A 13,498-nucleotide genomic window follows, 5' to 3' on the forward strand; every position below is an offset into this window, starting at 1 on the left:
ATTACCAACCACAGGGATTTTGTCTTATTCACTGCTACATACTTAGCACTAGGCTAGTTAGTACCTGCTACAGCAGGCGCTCAAAAGATGAATAAAGGAACTTAAGACCTAGGTAGTAAACTACATATTCAGAACTTAAGTGGCATAAATATTTCTATCCTTAGGAACATGGAAACATCTCTGGACTGTTTGGAGTCCATGAGAGATCTTGGAATGGAAGAGGCTAAAATGCAGGCTTAATGGGTTAGCTCGTACTGAACCATACTCAGAGTACAGGGAACTCAGATATGCATACACATAGGTGCACGCCGCGTTAATTCCTGACGTTTTCTTTGAAGTCGGCTGGGAGTTAATAAGAGGGCTTCCGTAGTTTGGGAAAGTGAAAGAAATGGTTTTGGGAAACCTAGCATGGGAAAATGAGAAGGTATGATGACTGTGCATCATTCAGGGCTCCCTGGTAGTTTCTTGTTCCCTCCTCTTTGTGCACAAGTAAATTTTGCAGAAAATCAAAGAGATAAAAAAAAACTTTTAAGATTTTATTTTATTTATTTATATATATATTTTTAAAGATTTTATTTATTTATTTGACAGAGAGAGAGACAGGGAGACAGGGAACACAAGCAGGGGGAGTGGGAGAGGGAGAGGCAGGCTTCCCGCTGAGCAGGGAGCCCAACGCGGGGCTCGATTCCAGGCCCCTGGGATCATGACCTGACCTAAGGCAGACACTTAATGACTGGGCCACTCAGGCACCCCTAAGATTTTATTTTTAAGTAATCTCTACACCCAACATGGGGCTCAAACTTACAACTCCAAGATCAAGAGTCCCATGATCTACTGAATGAGTCAGCCAGGCGCCCTAAGTTTGGTCATATTCTTAACCACAGTGCTAAGATAAGAGAAATACTGGTTTTAGTATTTCACAGTTTTGTTCAAAACAGGGCAAGCTTCTTTGTAAACACATTAAAGAATGAATATGGTTTCTCAAGAATAAATAATATTTTTGTTATCCACAAGAGTACTCTTCTCTACGGGGATGGATAATTGGAAACTGGACATATAATGAACAACTTTGTGTGTGTGTGTGTTTATTCTAATAATTTTATGATCAAGACAAAGAATATAAGCTTAGTTCAAATAACTAAATATTTGTAGAATCCTAACTGTGTAGTAAGGTGTAAAATACACAGGGAGAGGAATAAGCTTTTACTGTTTTATATATTTTGACTTCGCTGGTATAAAGTAAGTGCATCAGGAAGAGAAGCAGCTCTTTATTTTGTAGTTGAATTTCTGGGACGTAAAAGCACAGATGTCCTTTCCAACTCCATACACAGTGGACATCTGTTGTTTTTGCCTGGGCAGCACTCATTCTTCCTTCTGCTAATGAGCAGCTCCTTTAGCATTTCAGTCCATGTGGTCCCAGTGGCAATGACCCTGCCTGCTCAAACCCATGCCCTTGAAATTCACAGGTGGGCATATCCCCCAGACCTGGCCAGTCAGAACATCAACAGGCTCCTAGCCACAGGTTCAGATATGGGCAAGTGAGACTCATTTCTTGAGTTCCAAATGGAGCTATTGAGAAAATAGTAGTTTCTTTTCTGTGGGGACATTGGGTGGATAAAATGTAAGTCTGAAATCATTGGTGACCTTTGCTATCATATGAGAAGAGCCTTTGAGAATAAAAAAAGGGAAGAGGGAACCCAGAGACAGAGTTATAATTACAACTGCTAGGACACCTACCTGCCATGACAGAAAGAAGACTCACCTTGACTTTCCAGTTAAATGGGCCAAGACATTCCTCTTTTTTGCCCAGGCCAGTTTAGGTAGGATTGTGAGACTTATAACTGAAAGAGCTCTAATATAAATATCTAGGAACCTTTCACTCACAGCCTGACTTGGCTCTGCAGAAACTGAGGCTGAAAGTCCTAGAAAGCTGGACCTCTTGCTGGCAATTACTGAGAACTGTCTTGACTGAAGAGAAAAAACTTTTCCCTTACTTCACTGTCTCATTTCTGAACCTAATGTAGGTATGTCCCACAATGTCATTATTTTTATAAAGCAGAAGAACAGGGGTGATACTCACTGGTCCACTTCCTGCAGTGAGATTCTGCAAAGCTCCCAAAGATGCTTCCTGAGTGTAGTTTCGGACACTCTTGGCGATCAAGGACAAATACATCCGTATCACGATGGAATGCCATAGCCATTCCACACCCTTCGGGTTGCTCTTTTCTTCCGGCATCGGCATGTCCTGATATTGCTAACCACGTACACAGTGAAATCCAGAATTAATGCCTTCCAGTGATTTCTAGAATTCCACACCCAAACTAAGGGACCGGAAAAACCATTTAGTCTAGAGAGACTGACAATTTGCCTAATAACAAGCCCCTGATATGGAAATGAAAAAGCAAATATGTATGATTTCCAAGCAGTTAACTTTTAGCTCATAATGTCTATTTCTCCTTAACAACACCCCAACTTTATATTTCATCGTGAGAGAAAACTCGAGAATGAAGCATAGGCTATTCTAGAATAGTTTTCAGGCTGCTGTTAAGCTAAAAGCTAAATTAGTCACAACCACTGTGGAGATAAGAAAAACAGGCCTCTTCCCTCGGTCTTGTGAAGTTGTCTGGGATAACATCAGGATTCTAAATTTACCAGCTGCTCTCCAAGTTCACAAATACGTAGCACGATAGTCTGAGGAACAGGAGGGGTTACATTCTTCCAGTTTTCATGGAACGCCAGTAGGGACAGTATTCCTTCGTATGGATGTACTTTTAGGATACCCAGAGCTAAACATCAGCGTTGCTTTTAATGTTACACAGTCCATACACCACTGGCTACGCTGTATTAAGCTTATTTCCTAACTTATAAAGCATACAGCAGTGGGTACGGTGGTTAACGATGCAAATCTGGAGCCAGACGACCTGGGATTGAATTCCACCCCCTCTTATAATTTCCTGGATTTTGGGGGGGGGAAATTAGCCATTCTGTACTTCCGCTTCCTCGTCAATAAATGAGGATATTAATAATACACACCTCGTAAGGTTGATGTAAGGATTAAACAACTTAAAATAGTGCCCGACATACACTAAGTACTCAGAGATACACACATACACACTTTCTCTTTCAAAGTCCTTCCAACATACCTCTTTTATTTTCCTGCTTCGACTGCCAAAACACCCAATACTTTTGTTGTTGTCAGTCTGGAGAGTCCGGTTTTGAATATAGATACTCTGGGAATATCTATCTGGGAGCTCTGCCTCCAGCTGGTAGGAGAGGTTATGAAGAATGCACACACAGTTCTCTGTGGCCTGAGAAAACAGGAGATGAATACTGATCATAGACATACAGACATCCCTCTGCAGTGTGCTACCACAGGACGTGCTACGCTTTCGGTCTTACACAGTTTAGTGGATGCGGTGGGGTGTGCTTGGACGGTGTCTGGGGGAGCGGAATGAGTGTGGCTAGATCATGAATGGTCACGAGCACAATGCTAAGAAGTAGAGGCTGAATTTCTTAAACCACTGGAGAGCCTTTCTGGTTTACTGTGAAGAGTGTGTTCAGACGATTCTATATTTTATGATACATAATTTAGTAGCCACATGGAGCTGGAAAACAGAAGAACTGTTTGCAGGACCCGTTAGGAAGCTATTGCATGGTAAGTATGAAAGATGCACAAACCAGGGCAGCAGTCACGGCATGAGGGAGGAGGAGCGTGCCAGCTGGAGGGCGTTTCTGAGGTGGCACGCACATGGTTTGCTGCCTGAGGGACACAGGGTGTGAGCGAAGGCAAGCAGGCAGTCAGAGATCATGCAGATTTCTGCTTTCATTTGGTGGGTGGGGATAATTATTAAGAAGGATTATTCAGGGGCGCCTGGGTGGCTCAGGCATTAAGCGTCTGCCTTCGGCTCAGGTCATGACCCCAGGGTCCTGGGATCGAGCCCGACATCGGGCTCCCTGCTCGGCGGGAAGCCTGCTTCTCCCTCTCCCACTCCCCTTGCTTGTGTTCCCTCTCTCGCTGTGTCTCTCTCTCTGTCAAATAAATAAGTAAAATCTTTAAAAAAAAAAAAAAAAAAGAAGAAGGATTATTCAGAGAAGGAGCAAGTTTGGGAATAAGGGAAGAGATGAACTTAAGTTCATTATTGCACACGGAACTCTTGGGCTCCTTTCAAATACCTACATAGAGTTGTTAAACAGGTAGTTGTAAACTGGGGTCTGGAAAGTAGACAGAAAAATGGGGCTAGGTAGATTTTAATATTTCTAAGCATGGATGGGAAACTTTAAGCTTAGCAAGTGAGTTAATGAATAAAGCTAAACCCAAACAGAATACTTCCAGAATCCTCTGAAGCGTCTTAGTAAGACAAAGTAAGTAATTCAAACAAGAGATATTTAACCCATAAATCACCTTGTCATCTGGCTGGTAGTCTGCGATGGTTCCTCTGACATAATGGACTAGCGAGTCGATCAGTCCGTCACACCTTCTCATCACTTTCCTCCCATCAGGGCCGGCCGAACTCATGTTTCTATCAGGAAAAACAACCAACCGTTAAGATTTAAGCTGTGTATCTAATAGGCCTTCGTTTCAAAGCTTTATTTGATTGATGCTTCTTCCAAGTGTTTGGAAAACTGACAAATTTGTAAAAGAGTGGCAGACAGGTCCTGGGGTCAGTTCATTATCAATTGCCTGATGGTCATCAAATCTGGACACAACCTCTAACTATATTCCTATAACATGTCATCCGGTCAGTAAAAGCTTTCTGTCTACTTCACTTCAAGCACCAAGGGCACAGCATCATTTACTTAATCTGCAATCTGTTTTTGAGAGGGTACATATGAAGCAAACACTTTGCAACTAAAAGAACAAATGGACCATTTGACGTAGCAGTATACTAGATGTCCAAGTGCCAACCTGTTCCGTGTCTTAACTCTATGTAAGTTAAAGTGACTTAAATTCTCTGGGCCTCAGTTTCCTCATTTGTAAAGACACGATGTTGGACTCTACTATTTTGGGGTTTTGTAGCTTTCAGTGTAAATAATTATTGACAAATAACAAACCAGATATTCTAAAATGTGATGATTCTATAATTAAAATGGCAGAGAGATGTGACAAGAATGCAAAGTTCCACAGTGTGTAAGACCTAAGTCAAAAGCATGACCTATAAATATCTTTGCACTTAGTCTATTTCTAATTTTGCTAGGGCCATGACACCTTTCTATAAACAGTACCTACATCTACAAGTGGAGGCTGCTTCCTTATAGAGAATTGAAACTTATCAAATCCAGCAAAGTAATTTATTTGGGGATCAAATTTCAAATTCAGAATCTTAATTGCTAAGAAATATTCCTATAAAATTTATCAGACCAGTTTTTTTGTTTTTGTTTTTTTTACTGGTAGGTAGAGTATTCAAAGTATATTCAAAAGTTATTGTTTATAACATCTCTGTCAGACTGAACATCAAAAGAACTACAATTCTGAGAACTTTTTGGGTCTTATTTTCTTCATCTGTAAAACAATATATTGCATTAAGTGATTTCAAAAAGGCTTTCTGCCCCAAAATACTGCTTTCAATACATACTATATCAGAGAACAAATGTACCCAGCATGGTATCAAGAACTAATGGGAACAAGAAAGGAACACACAGCATTGTACCCTGCTTCCCAAGAAAATCACATCCATAGGATGAACTTGATGATACAAGACTGTTTTTAACCCACAGAAATGTAATTTCATGATTCAACCTAATAGTTGAGATGAGACTAATATATTTAAAGTAAGGATATACAAAAATTTAATGGTTGTTGGACTGATACACTGAATTTTTAATTTTAAGAAAATCCTTTGTGACTTTGGTTTTCATTCGACTATTCCAATTAAAGATTTACCTCAATTTTTACTGTACCTAAAAAACTGACACTTTGTCCATTAAAAAAAGATAATGCATGGGTTTATAAACTAAACTGAACCATTTTTACTATAGCTTTTTTTCTCAAGAAATGATCATTTGAACCAAGATCCTGTATCTATTCTCTGAAGAAGCCTGACAGAAACTGAAAAAGCGTCTTTTCCAGTCATCTTCTTTTACACATGGAGAAACGGAGGTCCAAAGAATTTAAAAGTTACTTTTCCCGGTGACAGCACAGTAGTGGTAAAGTCAGAATAGGAGAGCTGCTCTTTATTCTGTTCTCAGGGGCGGCTCCAGAATAGAGCACACCTCATCAACATTCATTCACTCTGTCATTTGCTTAGCAAATACCAGATGTCCCCCAACTCCAAGACAACGTTATCACATCTTTTAAAGTTTCCCCTTGACCTTTTCAACCTCTGGCTTGGAGAAATGGCAGTAGTTTAAAACTGCTTTGACAAATCAAAAGATTTCTGACCAGCTAAAGCTGCCGCATAGCTTGCAGATGGATGACCTGGCTTTGTTAAACTTCAGGGTGTTTATTTTGGGTGCGAATGGTAATTCACTTTGGTGGGACTGCCAGTTCACATGCACGGACTCTTGTCTCGTAGTTTGGTATTTTCCAGACTCTACTTGCTTAAAATGGGACTTATCAGGGTTTTCTGGCACTCGACACCTTTGTTGACAGAAAGTGTAACCCCACTGCTTCAGTATTTGCTCCTGCATATCAAAAATAGTTCCTACCTTACTCAACTGCCCAGAAATATGAATGATAAGGGTGGATTATTTTATAGCACTACATCCATGAATAGAAGTCACTAGTCAGAAAGGAATTTGTTATTGTACCACTCTGAAAATAAGCAGTAATTATGAAAGTGATATATCTATCTTAAGGGACTAAAACATTTTTTTCAACAGCTAGTACTTACGTTTGTGGAAATCAGAGAATTACCATGGCTAATCTTAGGCAGAATGGAAGCTTTTACAATGTATCTACCAAATCCTGAGAAATATTTATTTATAACTATTTCCTCTATGTAGCCCAAAAGAGGTTTAATATGAAAAATATCCCACAGTTATAAATGAAACAGTATCAAATATCGATATATGGAAACAATTATCTTATTGAAAAGTAAAAAAGAATGAGCATACACACTACTCAATAAAAATTGATTATCAGAGTTACCAATGAATATATTAGAAATGTTTAATTTAGTGTCTATGATTTTAACTCAATTAGATGATGGTTTTACTTCCCCTGGTATAATCTGGCCAAAGGCTGAGTAAATATGTGGGCAACTTCCAGGAAACCAAAATATGTATGCTGTTGTACACTGAAATTTAAAAACCAGATCCTTGGACTGGGGGGTTGGAGGCTGGTGGGAGACGTGGGGAATATAAACTCTTCCCACAAAGGCAGGATTGTTTTGGAGCTCTTCACCTTCCCTGAGCCAGAATAGGGGGAACACTAGCTTGATCAGTTACTTATGCTTGATATGAGGAAGAATTTTTCTGGAAATAGGACTTGTTAAGCGTGGGGGAAAAAAACAGAATCTGAACCTCTGCATGTCTCTGAACAAAACTTTACAGATTTAGGAAGATTCAAGTGTTTTATCTAAAAGCAAGTCAATGACTGATGACTGTCTCTAGGACCACTTTTCTCACACATTCCTGTGTGTCATAACGAAAAGGAGAAAAGAAAACCAAACACTCAGGACTTTGCTAGAATTGAAAGAAGAATGGTATGTCTTTGTTAGATTAATGACAGGGTGACTAAACCTTAAATTCATAGGGCAAACCAAAGAATGGACAATGTCAAATGATAAAGACAACCGCAACTCAGTGTGTGTGATAGACATTGCAGTAGGCACTTCACAAATACTGTTATCTGTAATTTTCACAAAATTCTCCAAATTGGGGCATGCTAAAATTTCATTTGGAATCCTGACCTGTGACTCTTGTTTAAAATCAGAATTCCCTGCTCCTAGTAGGCTTTTTACTGGCCCGTCCATAAAAAGTTCTGTGTGTGCGGCTGCGTGCAGGCTGTTACAGCTAGTCGGCCAGCACCGACAGGAAGTTTGTCACAACACAGAATGTCCAAAGCTCGGTGTGTGGTGTGTGGTCAGCTAGCGTGGGGAAATGAACACTGTATGTTAACTATACTGGAATTAAAATAAAAAAATAATTAAAAAAAAAAAAAGACTACAATTACTTACCAGATCTGAGAATGGCAGACAACATAATAATATGGTTAAAGTGAGTCTTTTCAAGACACTTCACCAACAAGTAATTCTAAGAGGCAGAGATTTTTTTTTTAAATGGGGCGATACCTACTAATAATAGGTGTAGTTTCCTCCTAACACACAGGTTACGTGTGTGTCACATACAAGACCTACTGCCTATGGGGCCAGTCTTCAAGGTCTAGCTAGCATACTGAAAGAGTGATCACCTTGATGGTTTCACAAATATCGTAGGTACATCTTCACATTCACCAACAACTATAGGATTTCTAATATCATGTATCGTAAACTGTGCAATAAGGCCCCAGTCCACTAAGTGCTTGGAGTCCATTCTAAGACCCAACGGGCACTTGATAAAGAGATTGGTGGATAAGGAGGCGTCCTTCTTCCTCTTGTTATTTGAGATTTAGGGCTGGGCTTTTGTTTATCTCTCAGCTGATATATATCAAACAGTTGGGCCTTGTCTGTGAGTAACCCAGAGAAAGCAGCAGAAGCAGCTTGTTATTGCCCAGAACAAAAGGGGAGCCTCATTTGAACTGGCAGAGGGACAAAAACTCTTTGCCAAGAAAAGGGATTGTCTGTTACCCTAAAGTCAACATCAGTTCCTGAAGGTATCTGCAGATATCAGTCAAAGTCAACTGTTTGGTCTGCAAACAGAAGCATCATTGGGAGGTAGAACAAAGCTCTCCCACGTACATGTCTTGTTCCTTCCAGGACAAGGAACATTAACTGAACAAAGATATGTCAGCATCTATTACACATCAAGAAACCAGAAGGCAGAGGAAGAGAAAATCTATCCTTAAAAATCCTTTGGTTTTGCTTTCCTGTATTTTTCGGGTCTTCTAAAAGTATTCTGAATAATCAATGTAGCCAGCAATCATCTGGTTGGTAGGTAACAGTCACTTCCTTCGGATTTAGCTGGCTGTTCAAGGTAGAATGCCAAATTCCATTTCAAATCAATTATAAACAGCGAACTAATTTTTGTAATATGCCTGGGAGCCACTGGAACTTGAATAGACATTCTTGACACCTAAAGGAGATGTCTCAGATGCCAGACAATGATTGATGAAGATGCTTAAGACTTAAGAGTAAAATCATATGATGCTCAGATGGTCTGCACCTCCAATACAGGCACAGATTTTAACCATAGGATAGCAACAAAGTCATCAGCTGCTTTATTCAAATATATCAACCTGCTCATTTTTTTTATCATGATGAATTACAAAATTTTTAATAGTTCTATGATGATAATCAAGTATTTTTAGAAAAAGATTTTCAGTGATGTAAGATACAGTTAATAATAAACTACTTCCAAATTAAGTTATACACAGATTTTTTTTTTAAACATGAGGATGCTAAGAGAGTAAATCTTAAAAGGTCTCACACAAGAAAAAAAATCTTTGTTAACTACGTAAGGTGACAGATGTTAACTAGATTAACTGTGGTGATCATTTCACAATGTCTACAAATATCAAATCATTATGTTGTAATGAAACTAATGTGTCAATTGTACCTCAACAAACAAACATAGGATGCTTTTAAAAATCTCTGACAAAGTCATTCTTGGGAATTTTTGTTCAGGACCCAAGTCACATACTGACTGATACAGAAAGACAAGCAAATACAGTCCTCTTGATATAATAAAAATTATTCTTCTGTTACCTTCATTGATTTTTCTTCCTCCATATTAGTCCTATTCATGTATCCTTAATAATTATCCCAGGGCTGAGCCCAAAGCAGGTAGTCAATATTTATGCGTTGATTGATAAGAGTAAAGAGTTTCTTTCGCAAAGAGATATGTCATATAATTACTGAGAAGTACAACTCCTAATCTGAGTCTATCTGCTAAAGGCATGAATAGGATAGTAGAAAATTTAGTTTGAAGAACTGAGACATTTGCAAGGTTTGTAGCTGTGCTGTTTGACAATTCCAATGCGACCTAAACTCTTAACACTGGGTTCAGGAAGATCAGAGAGGGGTGGGGTGATCAGGTAAGCATAGCTGGATTTGCTTGGTTTGATGTTTGATTTGTTTGCTTTACTAACTTAATTACTGTTGAGAGATTTCAAACAGGTGACCTAAAACCCCTGAGATTTCGCTTATAAACAATCATTTTTTTAAAATCAAGATTTTATATATCCATTTAAATACCACGTACATCTTTTAAATTTACTTGAAGAGAAATTTACAAAATACTTTAATTCATTAAACTAAACATGTGTTTGTATTTTATTAGGGATCAAGAATTCCTGTCCCCGTTGAGGTCCTTCTATCTAGCTGGACTAAAAATCAAATTGACAAGATTAAGAGGAGAAAATCAAATAGCGTATGTACAGAGAGTCCACACAGTCATGGAAATTCTAAAGACAGGCAAAATGAGGTATATATGTTATTCTAAACTAAGGATAGAAGGGTAGGGGTCTGGCACTTCAGAAGAAAGGAATGCAGTTCACAAGGTGAAAAGAGCAAATGTTTGGTAATTAGATGTTTGTCCTGCCATACAGATAGGACACTCAGATAAAATTTATCTCAGCTAATAAACCTTATTCTGGGAAAGACCCCCCAATTTAGAGTTTTCTATGTAGTTAACGAAGGGGCAAAAATTTCTGTTGAGCACACAGGGTCTTGATTGCCTTCAGCTCAAAATAATCTTCATGTCAAAGTGGCCCATCTTAGCGTGGCCTATCCTTGGCCCCCACAATATCTAAAATACACAACATATAAAATGCAATTATGACTGATAGTGTAACACTGCTAGAAATATTGCCAATTCCATTATTTATGGTGTAGGGGGAACAAATTTTGCCACCCCAAGATATGCCTCTTTGACATGTTATTTTAAGCTGGTTATTTTTAAGAAATAGCAAACACAGGAGAAGTTCAGCAAACCAAGTGGAAGTTACCCTTTTGTAAGAGACATTTACATTACTTACATTGCAAGAGACATTTATATTCCCTTACAAATTGTAAGGGAAATCTCCATTTGTAAGAGTATACCTCTGCTATATCAGGAAGAGAGGAAAGACTAAATCTCTAGAAATTTATCAAAGGAGAAAGCATGGATTTAAAACTGCATAACAGGGGCGCCTGGGTGGCTCAGTCGTTAAGCATCTGGCTTCGGCTCAGGTCATGATCCCAGGGTCCTGGGATTGAGCCCCGCATCGGGCTCCCTGCTCAGCGGGAAGCCTGCTTCTCCCTCGCCCACTCCCCCTGCTTGTGTTCCCTCTCTCGCTGTCTCTCTCTCTCTCTGTCAAAATAAATAAATAAAATCTTTAAAAAAATAAATAAATAAATAAAACTGCATAACAGCCTTATTCTTGTTTACTGTGCTTTGCCTGGTACCCTCCTTTAACTGACTCCCCACCCCCAACATCTTTGTCTTTAGCTGAAGATGATATTTAAGGTGATGGCTTGGAGCGCTTGGGTGGTTCAGTCTGTTAAGCTTCTGCCTTTGGTCACGATCCCGGGTCCTGGGATCCAGCCCTGAGGCAGGCTCCCTGCTCATTGGGGAGTCTGCTTCTCCCTCTCCCTCTGCCCCTCCCTCTGCTTGTGCTTTCTCTCTCTCAAATAAATAAATAAAATCTTAAAAAAAAAAATAAGGTGATGGCTTTAGTTATTTTGGGGAGTTACTCAGTTTTCCTGGTTTCTCCTATGTTTACAGGAGGTATACATGTTATTAAGCTTTTGTTAGACTTTCTCCTGCTAATCTAAGTCAATTTGATTATTAAACCAGCCAGAGGAACTCTGAAGGGTAGAGAAAAAATTTTCCTCTCCAACAACAGACTTCATATTACTTATGTTTACATATCAAATGAAGACTTTAAATAATTAACTAAATAACTATGTTTGAAGTTGATGATCCAACTGTCTTTATATTTCTGGAAAAATCACTCTTTAAGTTGAATTATGTGAATACTTCTATTGGGTTTTATTATTGTTTACACTATTTTAATTAACATTCTTCTAGTTTTATATAAATTATTTTCCAGGAATAAAGAACTACATTTAGATTACAGTTTTAAAATGTAGTTCTGGCCTGCTTTGGATCTACAATCTGACAAAAAATTGTTATTTGATACTCAGGGAAATTATTAGACCCTCATTTAATTAAGTATCTTAATTATTGAATTTTTAATTATTTAAATAATCATCTGGCATTATGTGTATGTTAAACCAAATAAATCCTCTTCTGTCATAAGTATTCAGAACAAGGGATGAGCACAAGTAAATAGAACGAAAATATACAATTAAGGAATGCAGACTCAGGAAACTTCTGAAGTTTGATATCCAGATATGTATAAAAAAATTAGATTTAGTAACATTATATATATATACATATATACATATATACACACACACACACACACATATGTATTGGACAAGATAGAAGTATTTGAATATATTAAAATTTTACATGGAGACACTCTTTTTCCAGAGAGTGGGTATACTGATACTCAAGACCCCCTCTCCCACCCTGTGATATTACTCTTAACCCTGTGGCTAATTAGGAACATGATTAATAGTTACACCTTTTCTCTCTAAAGGTAGTTTGCTTTATCAGACCATTCAAATCCACTGCAGTTAGATTTATAGTGGTGACAATGGAAGTTTCTTTTAAGACAGTTATAAATTTTAGTACATATGTTATATATTCATCAAAACACATTTACTACACCATCACATGTGGGGGAAAAATGAAGTTTAAGTAACTTGCAAGAGAAATGTATTACCAATTGCTTTTCTTCTTTAACTGGCATCTATAGGCACAAAATACAAGAATAAGAAAAATCATCCTAAACAAAGTAGCAAAATTCTAGGGTGGCCTTCAATTATGGCAATAAGATGAAGGTGCCAATTTTATATGCATTTCTCATTATGACTATATTGAATAATGATAGAGGTGAACCAGTAATAGAATGAAGAGCTGAAGATAGAGAGGGACATTCAAACACCTACTCATCCTTCAACAGTTCCTTAAATATGACTCTCCAGTTAACTCTTCCCAACCCTCAGGCAACATCAGTTAGGCAACTCAATGCCTCCGGAACAGTCTTTCATACCTTTTACACTTCTTATCAAATGGATTGTGATTCCCTTCAGGTGCCTGTCTTTCCCACTAAACCTGGAGTTCCTCCAGGGCAAAGGTAGGTCCCATTCCCCTTGGAAATTTCAGAAATTTAAACTGTGCTTTGAATAGAGCAGGCATTCAAGGAACAAATACAGTGTTAGATAAGAGGAAGAGGAAAGACAGACCAAATGGTAAAACCAAGAAAGCTGGACTAGTTTCCTTTTGCAAATTTCTGATAATGGTTCTATAATTGTGAGAGAGTCACTGTCAATTTCTTCAAGAATGAAGA

At 38.4% G+C, this 13,498-nt stretch overlaps 1 protein-coding gene across 2 annotated transcripts in view; it reads right to left on the reverse strand.

Annotated features, from left to right (window-relative positions):
- Positions 1-13,498, reverse strand: part of PKP2 (plakophilin 2) — a 93,101-nt gene that overhangs the window by 18,912 nt on the left and 60,691 nt on the right. For both annotated transcript variants that reach the window (XM_078075877.1, XM_078075876.1), the window contains exons 7-9: positions 4,403-4,520; positions 3,144-3,308; positions 2,081-2,254 (exon numbers count right to left, since the gene is read on the reverse strand). In XM_078075877.1, the coding sequence (XP_077932003.1) occupies positions 2,081-2,254; positions 3,144-3,308; positions 4,403-4,520 (457 nt within the window). The remainder of the gene's footprint in view (positions 1-2,080; positions 2,255-3,143; positions 3,309-4,402; positions 4,521-13,498) is intronic.

This window comes from Halichoerus grypus, chromosome 6 (assembly GCF_964656455.1).
Source record: "Halichoerus grypus chromosome 6, mHalGry1.hap1.1, whole genome shotgun sequence".
NCBI classification, from domain to species: domain Eukaryota; kingdom Metazoa; phylum Chordata; class Mammalia; order Carnivora; family Phocidae; genus Halichoerus; species Halichoerus grypus.